The sequence below is a fragment of the Leuciscus leuciscus genome (assembly GCF_965113295.1).
Source record: "Leuciscus leuciscus genome assembly, chromosome: 18".
NCBI classification, from domain to species: Eukaryota; Metazoa; Chordata; class Actinopteri; order Cypriniformes; family Leuciscidae; genus Leuciscus; species Leuciscus leuciscus.
The window spans coordinates 2,413,994-2,435,325 of NC_138742.1; the positions used below are offsets into that span (position 1 = coordinate 2,413,994).

Here is a 21,332-nt window from a genome sequence, read left to right on the forward strand (position 1 = left end):
GGCTTGATGTTGGACATTCGCACATTTAGGGACCGTCTCTAAAGTGTATACGACTTTGGTATACACGTTTCTAACTCCGATAGCATTTGAATAGAACGACTTACAGTCATAAAACCTACTGTAAAGTGTTCATTTAGTGTCAGGCATAATGCGCACCCTTTGGATTTTTGATATTTATTTAAATAAATTTAAGTTTGCTATTGAAGTTAGAAACGTGTATGCCAATGTTGTATGCAACTTTAGAGACGGTCCCTAAATGTGCGAATGTCCAATGTCAAGCCAATTTTTACATTTAGTCATTTAGCAGATGCTTTTATCCAAAGCGATTTACAGTTAAACTAACAATAGGAGGACAATATGCAAGTGCTGTGACAGTTTAAGCTAATGCAATACACGTATGCATACTAGTATGTGTTGATTTTATGCCAGTATATCACGAAACGCTCAGCATGAAACTTTGCGCGTTAAGTTCATATTCTGAGTCCATCTTCTTGCCTGTAGCCTATATAATAGCCTACAGCCTACTTCCCTAATAAGGTGCAAGATTGGTCTTTCATATCACTATCAACGGAAGGGAAATCCTTGAGTATGAGGTATTGAGGGAAACCGATTATAATCCTGTTCATGGTAGAGAAAGCTGATGACATGTAGAATACACAGGGAAAGTAACAATGAAGTTATTGAATGAAACATAAACACAGCTTTTGTGTGTTTATCATCTTTTCCGCATATACTGACACATAATCATTTTCATTTTATGAATGAATGTCTTCGTCAACAACAAGCGCTTTTGCACCATCTGATGGTGAGGTCGACTAACAGCAGATGGAGAGTATGCTCGGCAATCTACTGCTTTTCCTGCAGTTCCTGGACGTCAATGTTGAATTTACTGTCGAATTTGAACCACTGAATTTGTGGAAGCGAATTTGCAAAGCGAAATAAAATGGACCGAAAATTGCCTGTTGAATATTATTGGTTGTATTTTTAAACAGTTTGAATATTTTGGAAGTGAAATATGAAAGGTGAATATGGATTATTGAATTTTTAATAATGAAAAGGTGTTTGAAATGTTTTTAATTGAAATATTCACAGATTAAATATTCAACCATGTTGAATTTCAGCCCATAAAAATGTAAGCACTAAAAATACAATGCATTAAAATGCAAGCATGGTTAATGCAATGCCTATTTTTTTTCAAGTAGTGCAATTCAACAGGCTTTTTATTTCAAAAACATTTGACATTATTCTACTTCCATAAATATATTGGCTCTGATATTTAAAACTTTACTGTTAAAAAAGGCCAAAAATTGTTCACAAGTATCAGGTGAAAATTCAATAGAAGTGGATTGTGGAGGGTTCAACACAGACCCAATGGTTTTAAAAAGAACACGTGGATTGTTGACATTTTGAGAAACTATTTCTGAAAAATATTGTGTTTGTTTAACTTTAAAAAAATTTTGATAGTTTCTCCAGCTGTCCTGTAAAATCTGATAGGACACCTGCAGCCCATCCTTTTTCCACCGACGCTCTGCCCTTCTACACTCTCGCCTGGCTGCGCGCGTGACTTCACAGTGCCATGGCTCAGGCTTTGGTCTTGGGCGAATTGCTCTTATTGGAGCTACAGTTGTATTGCTTAATAAAAATGCTCTTATTGGAGCTACATATAATCATATCAATATAAAAAAGCAGGGAGAAAAAGTAGCATTAAAAAGTTTATTTTAACCAATAGTCTTATTTTCTACCATCTACAATTGAATAGGCTACCATTCAGTTTAAATGCTGTAGTTTATTAAGGCTAAATCTTGCTAACCATATAGGCTGTACTAAAGGGGGTAAGCACACCTTACGTTCTTATTTTAAGGTGTTCTGTAAATTATTTTTTTGAAACACTTTACAATATGGTTTGATTTAACATTAGTTTATTACTAACATGAACCATGAGCAATACATGTTACTGAATGTATTCATCTTTATTAATCTTAATAAAAATACAGCTGTTTATTGTTTGTTCATGTTAGTTCACAGTGCATTAACTAAATGTTAACAAATACAACTTTTGATTTCAATAATGTAGGCTATTAAATGTTGAAATGAACATTAGCAAAGATTAATACATTCTGTAGAAGTGCAGTTTATTAAAAGTTAATGTTAACTAATGTAGTTATAACTAGAGTTTAATAAATGGAACCTTATTGTAAAGTGTTACCGATCTGTTATACACCGATTCAGACGTCTCATGAGTTCAGTGTTGGAAAGATCAGTCATTTAACCATTCATTAAAACGTGGAACCTTGCTTCACAAAGAGAGTGCTCACACACACACACGACCAGAGGACGCACGCTCTCTCTCTCTCTCTCGCTCTCTCTCTCTCTCTCGCTCTCTCTCTCTCTCTCGCTCTCTCTCTCTCTCTCTCTCTCTCTCTCTCTCTCTCTCTCTCTCTCTCTCTCTCTCTCGTTCTTTTAAACATGCGCCCAGCTGTCACAAGCGCAGCAGTTTATCTACATTACACACCGGTCAAATAAGACTTTGGCGGGACAAAAATTCGCTTTGGCGGCCGCCAAAAAAAAATCTTCGATCGGGTCAGTTGCACAAGTGCGCCTAAATATCTTTTCATGGTCGCACACAGACATATTTAGGCACAAATGCGAGTGAAATGGTCGCACTGTAGCCTAGAGCCCTAACGTTACCGTGGTGGCAACAAATTTGCCGTGGCGGGCCGCCATTAACTAATCAACATAGAGGAAACACTGGGCTACTTCTGTACTGGTTTGCGCTTGGCAAAGATGTTCAGATATCTCTATGCCTAGTAGATCTACACCAAACGCTCATTAAAAAAGTTTTGCGCAAATCTGTAATGGAAACGCCATTAGTGACAGTTTCATGTGAGAGTAACGTATGATCTTACCTCAGTATCTCCAGTTTACAGTGAGGATTCGCCAGTACAGCAGAGAACAGCTTCACTCCTGAGTCTCCTAGATTATTATCAGACAGATCCAGAACTCTCAGGTGTGAGGGGTTTGATCTCAGAGCTGAAGCCAGAGCAACACAACCTTCATCTGTCACACCACACTCACTCAACCTGTAGAGAACAATGACACACATTAAGCCTATTTCCAGAGATAAACATGACACTTAAAAAATAACATAATCCTGTCAATATGAAATATATACAAATACTCAGTTCACATTGTGAAAATTCATCAGTTAGGATTAGGGGATTGATTATAGAGTTTGTAGAGTATAAAAATCATTTCCATGGAAAGTCCCCATAAAACATGTAAACCCAACGTGTGTGTGTGTGTGTGTGTGTGTGTGTGTGTGTGTGTGTGTGTGTGTGTGAGCTTAATGTATTTGTAAACATTTTAAGGAACGTGTGTGTGTTTGTGTGTGTGTGTTTGTGTTTGTGTGTGTGTGTGTGTGTGTGTGTGTGTGTGTGTGTGTGTGTGTGTGTGTGTGTGTGTGTGTGGGAGATTGTGATTAATTTATGCAATATCTCTTTTTTTAAACAATGAATTCAATTTATCAGTAAATTTAACTGTTATTGTAAGAGATTATGTCTCTGTGTGAGGGAGAAAGATTATATGAAACTGATCAAATGGAATACATTAAATATAAATGTTTATATGCATACATTACAAATGCATATATTTGAATATAAATTTCTCACACATATATCATAAAGAATGGTTAAGTAGATCACAAATCAGGTCAGATAGGTAAGAGCTGAAGTGTGACTCATATTTTTTGTTAAACCATTAATTTATAATGTTTAAGTAAGAACTGTTATAATGTTTTAACAGTGATGCTTGTTCTCAGTGTTACTTACAGAGCGGATCTAGTTGCTGTAACCACAGGCATCAGCTTCTGGAGAACTTCATCTCCTGTGTTCTGTGTGCCACTAATTGAAAATAAAAATTATTTAAAGTTAAAGTTAATTATTAATGCTAATAATAATAATAATAATAATTCATATCATAAGTAAATAATACATTATACCTTCCTAAATACCCTCAAATAATTGTTTTAATGAAAGTGGTTTTATATCTATAACTGTAGAAGCCTCGTATTCAGCCGTCACTGATTAGTGTTTTCTTCTTCTCGTTAGTGTTGCTGTGGCAGGGCTATTAGTCTGCATTTACACTACAACACTATTATGACACATCAGGTTTGTTTGTCCTGTCCGTTGCTATGGTTATCACCATGGAGACATTTAACTCCCAAGTTGGGCGGGGGGGCAAGAAAAAAGTCTTTTTGTACCTGCATCAGCAAATTATTCGTAGAAATTAAGCACACGAGTTTGTTTGCTTGTTACTTGTTTATTTACATACTTGTTCATTTAATAATTTACTTAGTTTTATTGTCACAGGAAATGATGCGCACAAAATGTGAATCATTGTCCATCATTTTGCCAGCAACTGGTGATAAAGAAAAATGATGATGAGACATTAATCTAATTTATTTTCTTAATACTTCTCTCGTATAATAATAATATTAAAACTTCATTTAGGAAAAATACTTCCTATTAAATATCTTTATATTAACTGGCTTTTTTATGAATGCAATACAGTGAATGGCAGCCGTCTGTGTCTCCCAGTGTCTTACATTATTGTCAGTTTAGTGTTCAGTGATTAATTTACACAGAAACAAAAGATAACATGTATGCCTTCATCTCCAAATACATTATCTGTGTCTTACATTTCATAATGAACTCAGATAAACTCAGTGCTGACTCGTTTTCCATCAGTTCTTTTACATTAATTAGAATGTGTGCAAAGTAGGGATGTCAATTTTCACAAATTCCCATGATCGATCGTCGTTTAAATTAACGATCAATTAATCGATTAATCGTTAGCCTTAATACTGCGATATGCGTCTGCTGCAGTGGCTATGACAGCATGACAGGGTCTGCAAATGCTGCTCAAAACGCTATGTTCCTCACCAAATCAATTAGAATGGTTTTAAATATAAATAAAGGGCTAGTAGGATTGTAAAATGTTTCGATGTGATTGATAATTAAATTAATTATTTAATAATCAAATATAACTACTAATACAACGTGTCACCAACGCCGCCTCATATGCGCTTAGAATGTGTGACTGTTGTGGACGCGCTCTTCCTGGAACAACTGCACGCGCTGAATGAATCTGCTACCGTTAAACTGGAGCACTTTGCTAGCACGTTATTTATCTAAAAGAAACGCGTCCTATATGAGATTAATCAGATATATTCACAATAAACATAATTATTACAAATTATATCTGCACAAAATGACGCAAAATCATGCTCAAGTGAACCTGAACTAAGTTACGTGCCATTCATTCAGAACTACTCATGTTGTGGACGCGGTCTTCCTGGAGCAACGCGACACGGCAACTAAACCCAAATAATTCACAATGTTTTATTACAATATTGTAATCTTTATAATGTTATGTAATATTACAGTCTCAATAGTCATTATTAGTCGTGCACTGCCGTTTGAGCTGCGCGCGCTGAAGCTGACGCTTTACTACAGAGTTAATTCTTAACCAAATGCATCCAATATGAGATCAATCAGATATAGATAGGCCTACAGAAAATAAACTGTATTACAACTTACATTTGCACAAAACAAAAGCCTGCGAATGCACACGCAAACTTATAGTCATGATGAAGGTGAAAAATGGTCCCAAACATAACTCCAGCGCGCTCGCTTACATGTTCCGCGGTTGAGCAGCGCGCACGCGCATGAAGACCTGCTTAATCGATGATCGATAAGTTGTATCGATTAAATGTATTATCGACAATTAATCGATCGTCGATTAATCGTTGACATCCCTAGTGCAAAGGATTGTGGGAGATTGAAGAACACGAAGGATATACTTGATGCATCCTTCAAAATGAGCTGAATTAAAGACACAAAATGAAGTCTGTCTTCACAACATCCTTCAAACTGAGACGGCCTTCAGAGGCGCTTGATGACGTGGCAGTCGAGATATGCAGTCTTACTAGGACACAGCCACGGTTTGAGGAACACACGCAAATGATCTACAATATCCCAGAAATCAGTCTGTGCCCCGTGATTTAAACACCTCTGATCTCTGAGTTTCTCTTTGTTCATAATGTTTTAGACTGTAATGATTGTACTCAGTGTTACTTACCGATCATCTCTGTCTCCAATTAATCTCTTCAGGTCAAACCTCTGCAGTGTCTTCTCTGAGGACAACAACACAAACACTAAAGCTGACCACTGAGACGAGGAGAGTTTCACAGCACGTAATCCTCCAGAGCTCGTATGAGGTTTAGCTTCGTTCACTAGAGAAAGATCACCCAGTTCATTCAGACAGTGAAACAGATTGATGTATTTATCTGGAGAGGGATTCTCACTGATCTTTTCTTTAATATAGTCAGCTGTTCTCTTATTGTTGTGAGAGCTGTTTGCTGTCTGTGTCTTCAGTTCTTGTAAGAGACTCTGGTTAGACTTCACTGACAGACCCAGAAGGAAACGAAGGAAAAGGTCCAGATGCCCATTTTTACTGTGTAAAGCCTCATCCACAGCTCTCTGATGGAGATCCGATAGGGAAACTCTGCCTCCATTAGTTGGTTTGGTAATCTGGTCAAACACATTGATGTTATTGTTGATAAAGGAGAGATGCACATATAGAGCTGCTAGATGTTCCTGAATGCTCAGATGAACAAAGCTGAAGACTTTCCCCTGACACAAGCCCAACTCCTCTCTGAAGATCTGAGTGCACAATCCTGAGTAAACTGATGCTTCTGTCTCATCAATGCCACACTCGCTCAGGTCTTCCTCATAGAAGATCAGGTTTCCTTTCACAAGCTGCAGATAAGCCAGTTTCCCCAGTTTGACAATCATGTCTTCATCTTTCACTTGCTTCTCATAGTCCTTCTCATGTTTGATGTTGGTCTGAATGAGCAGGAAGTGTGTGTACATCTGAGTGAGAGTCTTGGGAATCTCTCCTCTCCGTGATTTCCTCAACATCTCCTCTAGAACAGTGGCTGAGATCCAGCAGAACACTGGGATGTGGCACATAATAAAGAGGCTCCTCGAGGACTTCAGGTGTGTGATGATCCTGTGGGCCAGACTCTGATCACTGATTCTCTTCCTGAAGTATTCCTGCTTCTGTGTGTCACTGAAGCCTCGTACCTCTGTCACTCGATGGACACACTCAGAGGGGACGAGATCCGCTGCTGCTGGTCTGGAGGTGATCCAGATGAGAGACGAGGGAAGCAGATTCCCCTCAATGAGGTTCTTCAGCAGCTCATCCACTGAGGCTGATTCAGATATATCACACAACCTCACATCGCTCTTAAAGTTCAGAGACAGACGACACTCATCCAGACCATCAAAGATGAACAACACTTTATACTCATCACTGGATATGTCCATTTCTTTAGTTTTGGGGAAAAAGAGATGAAGAAGACCTGAAAGACTGAGTGTTTTGTCCTTCATCAAGTTGAGCTCTCTGAAAGCAAGTGGAAATATGAGCTGGACGTCCTGATTCTCTTTCCCTTCAGCCCAGTCCAGGATGAGCTTCTGCACAGAGACTGTTTTCCCAATGCCAGCGACTCCCTTTGTCAGCACAGTTCTGATGGGTTTGTCTTGTCCAGGTAAAGGTCTAAAGATGTCACTGCATTTGATCGGTGTGTCCTCTGTTTCTGCTCTCCTGGACTGTGTCTCGATCTGTCTCACCTCATGCTCATTATTGATCTCTCCACTTCCACTCTCTGTGATGTAGAGCTCTGTGTAGATCTCATTCAGGAGTGTTGGGATTCTCTGCTTTGATATTCCCTCATACAAACACTCAAACTTCTGTCTCAGATTTGATCTCAATGTGTTGAGGACTTCAGCAGGATTAGAGTCATGGCTGTAAGATTAAAATACCACATTATTACACAAGTCAGAGAAGTAAATAGCCATAAATTACAAAACTATTTATGGGACACAGAACATCATTCGGTTTCTGAAATGTGTAAATCATTAATCATGTGTGTGAGTGATGTGTGATGTGAATTGCAGCACCTAAAATTAAACAACAACAACAACAACAAAGTCCTGAATTTTACCTGAAACCAGGAAACATGCTTTCATTAAAGTCTTGTGGTTGAATCACAGGCTTGGACACAGTTTTGTTTTTAACTGGTCTGGATGGAAGAGTTGACCTTAAATCAGAATGAAGAGGGTAAAGAATCAGACACACTGATATTGATGTAATTGTGTCATTAACTGAGTAACAGACCAACAGCTTTTACAGTGTGTGAATGTATTAACAATACAACACATAGAGCTTTACACAAGAGCACAATGATGATCATTAATAGACCGAAACCAGCAAGATTGTAACTCATTAAACTGCTGTATATTAATAACAATTTCATACAAATAAAATACAATAAGCACATCTTTTATAGAAATGATATACCTGAGATCAGGCCGTTTGTCTCCAATCTTAAAGTTTAGTGGCGCATCCATAGAGCAGTTACTCTTCATAGACACACAGCTGGACTCTGGGTTTGAGCTCTTCTGCTGGACTGAACTGGGTTTCAAACTAAGTAAAATATAAAGAATACAGACTTATAAAAGACCACATAAATGTTGTGTACTTTTGCTTTAATGTCTGTAACTGTTTTGCACTGTGTTTCAAACTTTGATTACAATTATTTTGAGAAATTAACTCACTGGTTTAAAAATGTTAAGCATGATTCAACAATTGTACCAAAGCGACTGAGAAAACCGGTAATATTAGGAATTAGGAATTCAAAGCAAACAAATTAAAATCAACTATAGAATTATAGAATGATTCAACTCAGATGATCAACCATGATCACATGACTCTTCTCAAAGGCACAATGGAGGACCGACTAAAGAGACCAATGTTTAGCTGAGCTTTAAAGATAAACCACCTTACTGTACTCTAGTAACGCTACTCTTGCTGTGAAACATCACTGTTCTGACCAGACACCGTGAAGCTTTCAACAAATCTGAACCCGTATTTATCAAGCCTCTGAGAATTACTCACAAGAACACTGCTAAGAATGGACTTAAGAGTAAAACAACTCTTGGCTCAAAGCTGTGCTTAGAAGTTAGTTATCAAGCATCTCAGTCGTAATTTAAGTGAAGTGTAGGACTAAATCTTAAGTGTCAGTCTTAGAGATGATTCACAACACTTTGCTGTGCCACAAACGGGATTTTGGATGATGACATAGGCATGGACCAATCACTGAATAGATTTCCTTATTTAAGAATATGCTCAGATAAATTCCCATTGAAAGGTGAAATTCCTAAGAGGAGTTTACATTCAACACTAATAATCATTCAATAAATAATTTTCAAAAGAATACATTGTGATACTCATTGCAGGGCTGTACAGTTACGAAAAGATTGGTCTGTGTGATGAATAAATGTCCCACTGAAGCACGCGTGCGATACAGTTTTGTAAACTCCGTTACTTGTGTTTGTTTTCAGACATGATAACAGTCGTTCTATACTTGTGCTTATGCGATATCACGATTTTTGATCGTGGATGATTTAATGTCTCCACGATCTGCTTTTGAAGAAATATGGTAGTATCACATTCTATCAGCTGCAGTTCTGGCGCTCAGTCCCAATACTGTAAAACTCACATCACATGTTAACGCAGCGCTAGAGTTACACTCACAGGACTCTGCACTTATTCACAATCACAAAAGTTCATTATTTTCTCGTGCTTTAAAGCTTTGCCGGGTAAACATTTCATTAGCGTTCTGTTCTGACATGATGCACTTTCTCTGAGTGCGTACGCCCGAATGGAAGGCGATCGGGGACAAAAGTCTTTAAAGGGTAACTAAACCCCTGGTCAGAGCCTGACTCCACCCACTGGCAATATTTGAAAAATGCTGGAAAAGTAGGCAGAGCCCAGTGGAGAGGGGGCGTGCATCTGTGACGTATCTCTCTGCAGGCAAGGGCGTGGTTAGTTGGTACCCTCTGACGTCAGAGGGTACCACAACTTCCAATAGGAAAATTCAACTGCAGTAGCCACTGTTCAACCTGAAGAGGGCAGCACTCAGAGGTTTTACACCATATTTTGTCAAATTAAAACACTTTAAACACAAATGTCAAAAAAACTACTTGAATCAATGAACAGCACTAATAAAGCCCCATTCTTACATATCATTAACTAAAAAAAGTTGGTTTAGGGTTTAGTTACCCTTTAAACGAAACGTGTGAATTTTGTTCTGTCTCTGTGTTGTTTACAGTAAACATTGTCTTGGAAGCTGCAGGCTGATGAGTGCTATAATGAAATTAGTACATCATATTTAAAATATGTTTTGATATGTATTACAGGCTCGACATTTACACTTGTCCGGACAAGTAACATCAACATCATACGACCAAGAGCACTGAATACCATCACGATTGAAAATGTGACACTGATTTCAAATTGCAGTTCAATAAACAAGTCATTAATATTAAAGGTGCTCTAAGTGATGTCACGCGTTTTTTAGGCCAAAACATTTTTTATCACATACAGCAAACATCTCCTCACTATCCGCTAGCTGCCTGTCCCCTGAACACACTGTAAAAAAACGCGGTCTCTGTAGACACCACAGGCTCCACAAACGGCAACAGAAACAAACTGGGCTCACCCGCACCACGAAACACAACAAACAGTGCTCCAGCCAATCACCGACAAGAAGTATTTGAGGGTGTGGTTTGGGGGGTTAGTGCGCGTGCACATGAAGGGGGTGTGTGGAGGAGAGAGAAGCATGAAGAGGGAAGTTTGAATTATGGCCGACACACGACTAAAGAGACGACGTTCCGATGAACAAATTGCAAAGAAGAGGGACAAGGATAAGGAACGCGCAAAGTCCCAAATTTACATTGGAAAAACCCTCGAAAGGTGGCGAGATCTCCGCCGGCCGAAGGGCTTCCATTCCGACATTCAGTTGCTCTGTTTTTGCAGAACAGGTAAATCCATTTTTCTTTCTAAATTGACGTTCATGTTTGCCAAACCAACACAAGGATGTAATTAGCTAGAACTATGCAGTCAGTGTTAGCTTTGGTGAATACAACATATATGTTTCAGCTAGCGATCAATCTCTATTGTAAATGGTCAAGCAAATTCACAGTAGGGCGACAATTTGTGTGAATGATTGTTTTCACCCACTGTTTGTTATGGATTTGAATGTTCATTTATAGGCTATTGACAACTTTGACTAAATTTGTTTACGCCGCCGCCGTTGTTTATGTTCACTGGGAAACGCGAAGCTAACGTTATCTTGCTATTATTGCGTCCTTGTATGGGAGCTAACGTTATAGTTATAACCTCAGGTGGCGAAACGATTTTTAGACAATGTTTCTCTTTTTCTGCATTCTGTTCTGCAATATATAAAAGCATTTATCTAACTTGGCGACATTACACATTGAATGAAGTATCAGTAAAACTTAACTTTGTTTTTAGTGACTACTTTGACTTTCCTTTATGCCGGAAGGGAGGGGAGGAGGGAGGAGACGGGATGAGGAGGAGGGAGGGTCTAGCTAGCCTCCGTTTTGTTTGACAACAATTCGAATGTCAACACTCCCGGCATCACTTAGAGCACCTTTAAGTCACTTGAATTTTAGACACAATATTGCCATTTTTTGCTCTATTTCAGCAGCGAAAATAGTTTAAAAAAAGATCCTAGAAGAACCACAGCGCATCTCAAAGGAAAACTCAACTGTGTTTCATTCCTGAATGATTCAGTTTTGAACGAATTGGTTGAGTCAAAGATTCAATGAATTCCTATTAATTTACAACTGCCTCATTCCTGAATGAATCAGGCGTTTGAATGAATCGTTTGAATAAATGACTCAGTGACTCGGTCTCCTGCCGCCTCCTACTGGCGGTTTAGTTTTGTGTTTAAAGGGTCATGAAACCCCCCTCTTTCAGCTCAAGTCTAGCTCACAATCTTTTTGAAAAATGCAACTTAATTGGGCGTGGTGGCTGTGAGAAGAAGGGAGGGGAGTGGGTGTGGTATGGCACGGCAGGGGAGAGGGCAGGGGAGGGGGGGAAACTGTCATCGCCAGTGGCCCATGCATGCAAGCATATCGACTGTCACTAAAAATCAGTGGTAAAACGTGAGGAAATGCTAGATTTTTTTAATAGCTGGCAAAGTTAAAATCTAATGAAATAAACGGACACCTTATTTTTGTCCTTTTCAAAAGTAACTGAATGCCCTGCTACATATTAGCCTACTACAGTAATCATAATTGTATTTAAAACATTTAAATTAGGGCTGGGATAAACGATTATTTTTTAAACGATTAATCTAGCGATTATTTTTTCGATGCATCGATTAATCTAACGATTCATTTTTCCGGTCCGATTCGATTTCGATTTCGATTCGATTCGATTATCGATTATCTCCCCAATCCCCATTAATTGACTAATAGCAATTTATACATGTTAATTTACATATCTGAATGAAAAAAAACATGAATTCCTTAACATTGCAATATATGTTTATTGCTCTTAAAATTCCAAAATAAAAGACTATACAAGTGCATAGTAATGCATTCTTAGTCAGAGGTAGCATTCAATAAAACCTTTAGCTTAGCTTACTGAAACAAGCTTACTGAACACATAGGGCCTAGCTTACTGAAAAAAAGTTATTCTTTCAGATGAAAATAACAACAACTTGATGTCTAGCATTCAATAAAAAAATAAAAAGGTCACCCAAAATACTTGTTTAGAGCAATTGAAAGAATACAGTAACCAATGTAAACTTGGGGGGTTTAAGCTAATACAGAGAGTGCTTTTACAACAAAAAATAAATAAAAATTAACAGTGGGAGCCAGCAGCCTGTCATGGCGTCCTTCCTGAACCAACAGAATTTAACATTTATGTTGAAAACACATAGTCCTAGCTTACTGAAAAAAGTGCATATTTTAATTCTTCATTCACATAAAAATAACAACAACGTATAGTAATACACTCTGCCACTCACCTTTTTCTTCAAAAAAAAAAAAAAACCTAATAAAAAAAAGTACTTAACTAGAATTTAATAAATGGAACATTATTGTAAAGTGTTACCGATTTGTTATACACCGATTCAGACGTCTCGTGAGTTCAGTGTTGGACAGATCAGTTGTTTTAACCATTCATTAAAGTGAATCGGTTCAAATGAGTCATTAGTTCGCGAATCGGACGTGTCATTAGTGGACGTGTAGCCTACGGCAAGCGTTGTGTGATTATCCCGGCAGTTTATTTTTTTACCACAATTCACACTCCGCGGTAATTCAAGAGAAAAAAAATCTCCGAATGCTCCACGTGAAACTTTGGTCTTCCGCCCTTTTTCTATCGTGTCTAATGATTTTGATTAATATGCCCGAGGGAGAGAGAGAGAGAGAGAGCAAGACAGCGCTCGTGTTGTTTGAAGACGGTGAGTGCGCGCGCGCGCTGCCGGGGCTCTCTCTCGTACTTATATGCGCCCTGTCGATCAAATAAGGCTTTGGCGGCCGCCAAAAAAAAATTCAATGCAGGAAAACCCCTGGATTGGTTATATACTGTTGGATAGAATGATGGCCATCGCGTATCAGCGAACATAAGGTACACACTGTGAAGTAATTTGCACACGTTTTTTAGAGAAATGAAAACAGGTCGACGAATCGACGCGCATATTTTGCGTCGACGTATTTTTTGCGTCGACGTCATCGATGACTTCGACGCGTTGTCCCAGCCCTAATTTAAATGTACATGTATAATTATGTCATTATAAAATAAATATTTGTTTATATACACTCTATAAATGCATATATTTGAAAGTAATAAATTTTCCGCTTAAAAAAAAACAAACAAAAAAACGTTCCGTACATAGCCTATATCTACGCGTCCCCTAAACCCACATAATAAAGATGGACAGTGACATAGAAATTTGCACAAACTAAGCATACGTTCCATACAATTGAGGTATTATCGAAATATCTACATTTTAATAACGAGTGATTATTTAACAAAAGGCATAACGGTCAGGGTTACATTTTAGACACACACACACACACACACACACACACACACACCTCTGAAGCGATAGAAAAGTCCTCGGGACCGCATCACTCGCAAGACGAAACCTGCATTGGTGTACAAGGCCGAAGTCCACCATTCTCCAGTTGAATGGTTGCTACACACACATAGTTTAGATGTGTCCGTGGTTGATGGCCGGAGTCTAGCCCTGGCAGCATCGCGGGGAAAGATGTACTGGAACTTTTGCACCACGAAAACAAACGCGCGTCCCATCATTGCCTCTCTCATCTACTACGCGATATCACAGTTTGACATGTCTGTCATTGGAAAGTTCCACGTGGTGTCATGAATAATTAAGAGAAAGTGTCTTCTCATTGGATAAGAAAACTCAGTACATGAATAATTATGAGACACCGATGAGTCATCAAAGTACTATAGTGCTCTGCCACGATGAAGATTTTAAACCCGGAAGACGAAAATAGCAGAAAAAAACTAAAATTTAACCATTTTCCCCATACTATTAAATCTAACAGATGCTAACATTGTCTTCAATGGTGTTCAACACACATACCTCTGTTAAAATCTCAGAAAATTTGGTTTAGGGTTTCATGACCCTTTAAAAGTATCATTCTTTCCAAAATTTCTTAATTGTATATTCAAAAAATATTTAAAATAATCTCATTACATTATTTAATGCAGTTTAATTTGATTGCTAACATCCCCTTAGCATCTTATTATTCTATTTTAATTTATTGATGAAATTTAAGAATTTTAAATGAAAGATGACGCATTAGGGAAGCGATTAGGGAAATAAGCGATTAGGGAATCGATTAGGGATGAGGGAAAATGCCCTTTATAAAGGTTAAAATATCACAAATATGCCGATTTATATATGTCAAATAGGATAAATTATATTTACAACACACACACAAAAACAACTTTTTTTTTTTTCCTGGACAAACAAATGTTTTTACTCGGACAAGTGAATGACCGAACTAAGGACAATCAAATGAAAAGGCTTAATGTTGAGACCTGATTTATTTTTTTATTATTATTCATTTATTTACCCATAAACTTGTCTTTAGGAAGCCATACGTTACAGTGGCAAGAATAACTTTGTGAAAGCTTTGTGGGTGATGGACAGGGTTTACATTAAAACAGGAGTAAGCCTTAATCTAGTTAATTGTGCATTTCTTTTCTTTTATTCCACAGCTGATGTGTGCAGTTTTTTTATTGCTTGCATTAAAATAATTTTCTCTTGTTTTGCTTTTTAAGATTTTTTGGCAGTTTGCTAAAATAAAAGAGCCTTTCTAAGAGCCATCGTTTAAGCTGTTGACTTTTCTACCTTGAGAAAGAACGTTAAACGAACAACAAATGATGAACCACGAATCAAACCAACCACTGGAGTCACATGGACTATTTTAACAATGTTTTTACTACCTTTCTGGGCCTTGAAAGTTGCAATGACGTTGCAGTCAGTGGAGGGACAGAAAGCTCTCAGGTTTCATCAAAAATATCTTCATTTGTGTTCTGAAGATGAACAAAAGTCTTACGGGTTTGGAACGACATGAGGGAGAGTAATTAATGACAGAATTTTCATTTTTGGGTGAACTAACCCTTTAAGACTAAAATGACGCTTTGAGAAGCTTGATAAATACGGGCCCTGAACCAGCAGTTAAAAAAATCCACTCAGTTTTACACCTACTCCATTATATAAAGGTGGAAAAGATCTCAGCTTACATTTACTCGATGTCATTGCTAGTATTAGACTGACTGACTGAGAAAAATGATGATTCTAATTCAAAAGTGTCGCACTATAAGCACATCTTTTATAGAAATGATATACCTGAGATCAGGCCGCTTGTCTCCACTCTTAAACGTCATTGGCGGATCCATAGACCAGTTACTCTTCATAGACACACAGCTGGACTCTGGGTTTGAGCTCTTCTGCTGGACTGAACTGGAACAGAGAACAGATTCAGTTTAATCCTTTAGATTACTGTGAATACATTTATCCTGCATCAAAAAGTACTTTGAGGAAACAAATATCTTTTTACTGAATATTTCATTTTAGTTAAAAAAAAAAAAAATAGGCAAAAAAATCAAATTTTTTCTGTAACTGTCTTTGATCTGTTTGTGTTTGTGTGTGGGGAGGGGTGGAGGTGTGGGGGTAATGGTAATGTAATGTTTGTTGAAAGTACCTGCATCCTGGAGAACAATCTCCATCTCTGGATCCTTGTGAATTACCCATGATGAAGCAGCAGGAGAATCTGATGAGTTTGATCTCCTCCACTGACTCTGAATGAAGAAACATTCACACACTAAATTAAATGATTAAATTAAACAACCTTCATAATTTAGCTGAACATATCTGGAATGTGGGAGAAAAGGATCATGTGACTGCGTTAACTCAAGCTCACAGGGCCTTTTCACACACACAAGTCGACCGTTGATGTTCGGGTGAAAAAGAAAACAAACCCCGACCCACATCGACACACACTGATCCGATAAAAAAAAAAAAAAAAACCTGTTTGTTGACGTTTGTGTGAATTGGCCTATGTATGTTTACACAAGATGGCAGTGTACAAAGCCTGCATAGTCAGCACCCTCCTGTACGGGAGTGAATCCTGGACAACATATGCCAAGCAAGAGCAGAAGCTGAACAGTTACCACATGCGATGTCTCCGCCGCATCCTTGGCATCAGCTGGAACGACAAAGTGCCCAACACCCAGGTTCTTGCCCAACACCCAGGTTCTTGCCCAACACCCAGGTTCTTGCCCGGACAGGTGTCGTGCCGAAAAGTGATGGTCCGCCGAAAATTGATTGCCGTCCGCGGGAGCGCGCGCGGCGTGTTAACGCCCTTAAAGCTGTATCGCCCAGTCTCTTTACGACTACAGCTGTTTTTATGTGGATCAAACATACATAACGCGCAAATATACATCCGCTTATGTCCGAGGTAATAGTGATTGATGCCTAAAAGTGATTGAAGCCTCTAAAGGTTCTGCCCTGAAATTAGTTGATTTCATTCAGAAGAATTATGTTTGACAGATTATAACTCACCTGGTAGCCTACTTTTTACCTCTTAAAATACCTGTAGATGGCCAGTACAACCCCATTATAATGCAGTATTTTACCTGCCAAAAAGTGATTGTAGCCTCTACTTATTGACTGAAAGGTTATTTCTGCCCTGAAATTAGTTGATTATATTCATCAGGGTTATATCTGACAGATTATAACTCACCTAGTACTTTTTACCTCTTAAAATACCTTCAACGAAATCAAGCATTACAACATTTTCTGATGTGTTATTGTTGAAATATGTTATCCAGAACATGCAACTTTACGTGCCCACAAAGCATACTGGAGGTGTCATTACTTTATTATTTCACAAGTTCGCAAAAAACAAGCATATAGTTCATAATTCCTAATATCTTCCCCTTCAGCTAAATTCCGATTGTTTAAAACGTCCCTTTCCCTTAGTGTTACTTTACTGTACCCAAGAGTTTTGTTTTCATATCACAATTGTAAACTACATTGTAACGTAATTAGTTTAAAGGTTCTTCTAATATAGTTTCCCTATATTGTACCCTACATCTATTCAGTATAAAAATACTTAAGTATAAGTTATAGTTAGATAGATAGTCTCCTTTTCTCTAAAACACAGTTATCACTCCCTTATTCTCCATTGTCATGCTTTCTTTAACCTAATAACCTGTATATATTTGTCACAAACTGCTCTAAGACAAAGGTGGAGAATCCAAATGCAGATTTATTTAAGGGGTAATCCAAAGAACAGGCAAGGTCAAACACAGGCAGGCAGTCTGTACAAACAAAGTTGAATGTGTGTCAAATGCAATTAATGTATATAGTATACATTGAAGCATCCTTACAGTATATGTCTTTTAGATCATTCATGAGACACAGAGGGCTTAATCCTTCTAGATGGGCATGTGACACACTGCCACACCCACTTCAATAGGATGCCACTTCATGTGGGGCCTATGTATTGAAGGTATGTAGCATAAATAAGCATATCATTTAAATGAAATACATTCAAGGTTCAAGGTTTCCATTAAAAATTTGACGTTAAACTCAAAATTCATATCATGCATGAACACAATGAACACAATGAATTTAAAACCAAGGTCATGAAAACTTTACACAAAACAAGTGCACTGTTCTTTGTGTCTGTCTTAAGGTACAGCATAGAGTGGGATTCAGAAGATACACTCACACTGTAAAAAATAAGAATTTAGAATAGAGTTGAATTTACTTGAAAAAAGCTAGCTAACATTTTTCACTCAGAAAAGGCTTGTACATTTATAAACATGTATTAGTACCTTTAATTAGTAATGTTTAAGTTAAGTTTACTTGGATTTTCCCAGTAAATTTTATTGACTCTTTATCTGTAAATTTGACTTAAGTAAGGCTTATAAATCTATTATGATTTTTTGATTTTTTTTACATAAGAGTCCTAGTTATCTTTTTTAGTTATCCTGAGTAACCTTAGAAAAGAAATACACTTTATTGCCCCCAATTATATATTCTATCTATGGAGATATCTGTCTTCAAAGAAACTCGTTGGACTTCCTACAGGGAGAGAAAGATGGCAGAAAGCAGGCCAGAAGAGGAATACAAGTGTTCACAGTAGCCATTACATTCTGCTACCGACGCTGCAGGATAATCTGGAGACCTGGCGGTGAATCGAGAATCAGTCAAACGCTTAGCCATATATTGATAACAAAAGCATTCAAACTCCACACTATAAGTAATGGTAGTTACTTGGATGTTTGGGTGAGAGCGTTCCCCTGCCAGAAGCAGAGCGTGTCATCGGCCCCAGAGGAGACCGGGTCCTGAACAATGCCTGATGCTGTTGGAGAGAACTGGTAGTGGTAAAGAAAGAGGAAACGGTGTTAAAGTTAATACACTGAAGGACAGATTAAATACACATTGAAAGCCTATGTTTCCTAAACATTTTCAGGGGTTGAGATTACAGAAGTGAGTTTATACCTATTTGGACATTTGTCATGATTTCTGTTATTTTGACTCTGTACTCCTGTACATAATTTGAAATTAAATGAGAACAAATATATATATACAAACCACTATTGTTATCCAAATTGTTATTCTTACACATTAACATTATGGAAGAAGCTGGATGATTATTTTGCTCATCCAACAAATTATGCAAATTAGGGAAAATATAATTTTATATTTTTATTGCATTATGATACCGTATATACAAAGCTAAAAATTCTGCTTTTCTATAATGTTCAGGATTTTTTACATTCATTTACATGTTTTAGCAGTGAGGTCTTATTTGTGGGGGTGCAGCTGCTGTACTTATTTGCTTTATATCCAGATGTATTTCTAATATTCTGACCATAATATGTAAATAAGGTTGACAAAAAAACCTCTGAATACAATATAGTGCAACATCACATTTAACTATGACCTCAGTATTGAATTTACACATTTCTGACTGGTAGCTAACGCTAATGAAGTGTTGGTCATGTAAGCTAGCTGCAATTAACTATTATCTTCCAATAAACATTAACTAAAGTTGGCTACATAAATTGCAACTAAATTCATGAGAGGACGGCTAATGCGTTCAAATGTCAAAAATGCAGTAATTTCTTCAACTTACCAGCGAGCGTACTTCAGAAACACTGAACATGAATGGGGTTTAGCGCTGGAACTATCAGTGTTTGGAACATAGACAGTATATAAACTGGACACAGCGACTCCATTGGATTCAACGGAGACAAGTGAAGTCAATTAGAAGCGGGGCGGATTGTCACAGTGTCTGGTTGTGTTTCCCCGGGTACCCACTAGATGTCCTCCTTACCCCCACGGTGTCTTGCACTAGGAACTTCATCTCCCACAATTCTGTCTGTGATTTGCACCCAGGTGTCTGTATTTTGTATCACCAGCTGTCTCTTGTTATCCCCTTGTCATTCATGTAGATAAGCCCTGTTTGTCTTGTGTTCTTTGTGAATCAATGTTTATGTCACACCGCGTTTGGTTTACCGTGTTCCCTGCCTGAGTCTGTTTGTTGTTTTTGTACTGCCTGTCTGGATATCGAACCCTGCCTGTTTGACTACTCTTTTGGATTACCCTTAATAAACCTCAATTTGACTGCACTTGGATCCACCTTGCTTTTTCCCTTGAGCGGAACGTGACACGGATGGCCAAGATGGCGGTGGGTGCAGACCACCTTTTCTAAGTGGAGATCATTTTCCCGGGATTTCCCTTCTAACTTTACTTATTATTATGAACTGACGACAAAAAAATAATAATATTTTACATGAACTTTGTGTCGAATTTTTGAAATCGATCAACTTTTACTCCATGTTATTATTACTGTTACACTGTTTAACCTGCAAGCTAGCTAGCCTGCTAGATAATCACTATTGGTTGGTAGTGTTGTTATAACCAGTCAACTGAACCAACAATCTTTGCACAAAACTGACAAAACCTCGTCAAATCCATCAACATGCCGTGCATGAGCTACTTTCTGACATTCTAACTGAAAGTGGGTGAATATCAAAATACATGATAGAAACATTTTGTTAAACCACTTCCAAGCGTTATGTTGACAACACTTTTGAAACAATTACTTTTTATTACAACTGTACATGAATAAATAGGCCATTTGGCCCTGGACTAATAGGGTATTCTATCTGTCCATTCTATTGGCTCTATTCTATTCTGAAGACTATTTTGAAGTCTAATTTAAGGCTCTCACAAATAAATAGTATGGGTATATTATACATTTTCTGAGTCATCAGAGTGCCTTGAGTATTGAAGTTGTTGAGTTTTGTGTCTGTGGTGTTCTTTCATGCCACAGGGATAAAAGAAAGCATACAGTTTAGGTGGAAATTGTGAAAAAATGTGTGTTATTTCTGGTTTAAAGAAGTCATGTGACCTCTGTGTTTGTCAGACAGATTCAGTACTGGGCTTAAATGAAAGCCTAAAAGGTCCCATTTCCATCGATACCAAGAAGCATATTATAGAATATTGACAATATCCCTCGCATGAGCCTAAACCAGATATACACCAGATTTCAAAAACAGAATTAATCTTAGGGGGTTAGTAACTTCATGAGCTGAAAACAGTGATTTCGCTTCCACCCCTGCACTGCTATCGGGATTCTTCTAGTACTAGGGGTGTATACCTTGCCAAAAATCACTATGAGACTTTGTCCCCCCAGATGATACCGATGGACCAAATTTGGGGCCCTGGCTCATGGACTTTAGGGTCTTTTAAACTATTGTTTGTTGCATAAATATCTTCTATATAATGCTCTGCAATATTCCTTGAAAAAAATTAACAAAATATAAATACAAAT

At 37.8% G+C, this 21,332-nt stretch overlaps 1 protein-coding gene and 2 long non-coding RNA genes across 3 annotated transcripts in view; 2 read left to right on the plus strand and 1 right to left on the minus strand.

Annotated features, from left to right (window-relative positions):
* Positions 1-21,332, minus strand: part of LOC309481069 (uncharacterized protein) — a 384,000-nt gene that overhangs the window by 323,785 nt on the left and 38,883 nt on the right. Inside the window, 1 exon segment of the mRNA XM_082145806.1 lies at positions 2,907-3,080. Coding sequence (XP_082001932.1) covers positions 2,907-3,080 — 174 coding nt within the window.
* LOC309481172 overlaps positions 1-21,332 on the plus strand; it is a 238,649-nt gene that overhangs the window by 164,149 nt on the left and 53,168 nt on the right. The window lies entirely within an intron of this gene.
* Positions 11,751-21,332, plus strand: part of LOC309481171 — a 47,352-nt gene continuing 37,770 nt past the window's right edge. Inside the window, exons 1-2 of the long non-coding RNA XR_014199929.1 lie at positions 11,751-11,884; positions 14,604-14,841. This is a non-coding gene — a long non-coding RNA (uncharacterized lncRNA). The remainder of the gene's footprint in view (positions 11,885-14,603; positions 14,842-21,332) is intronic.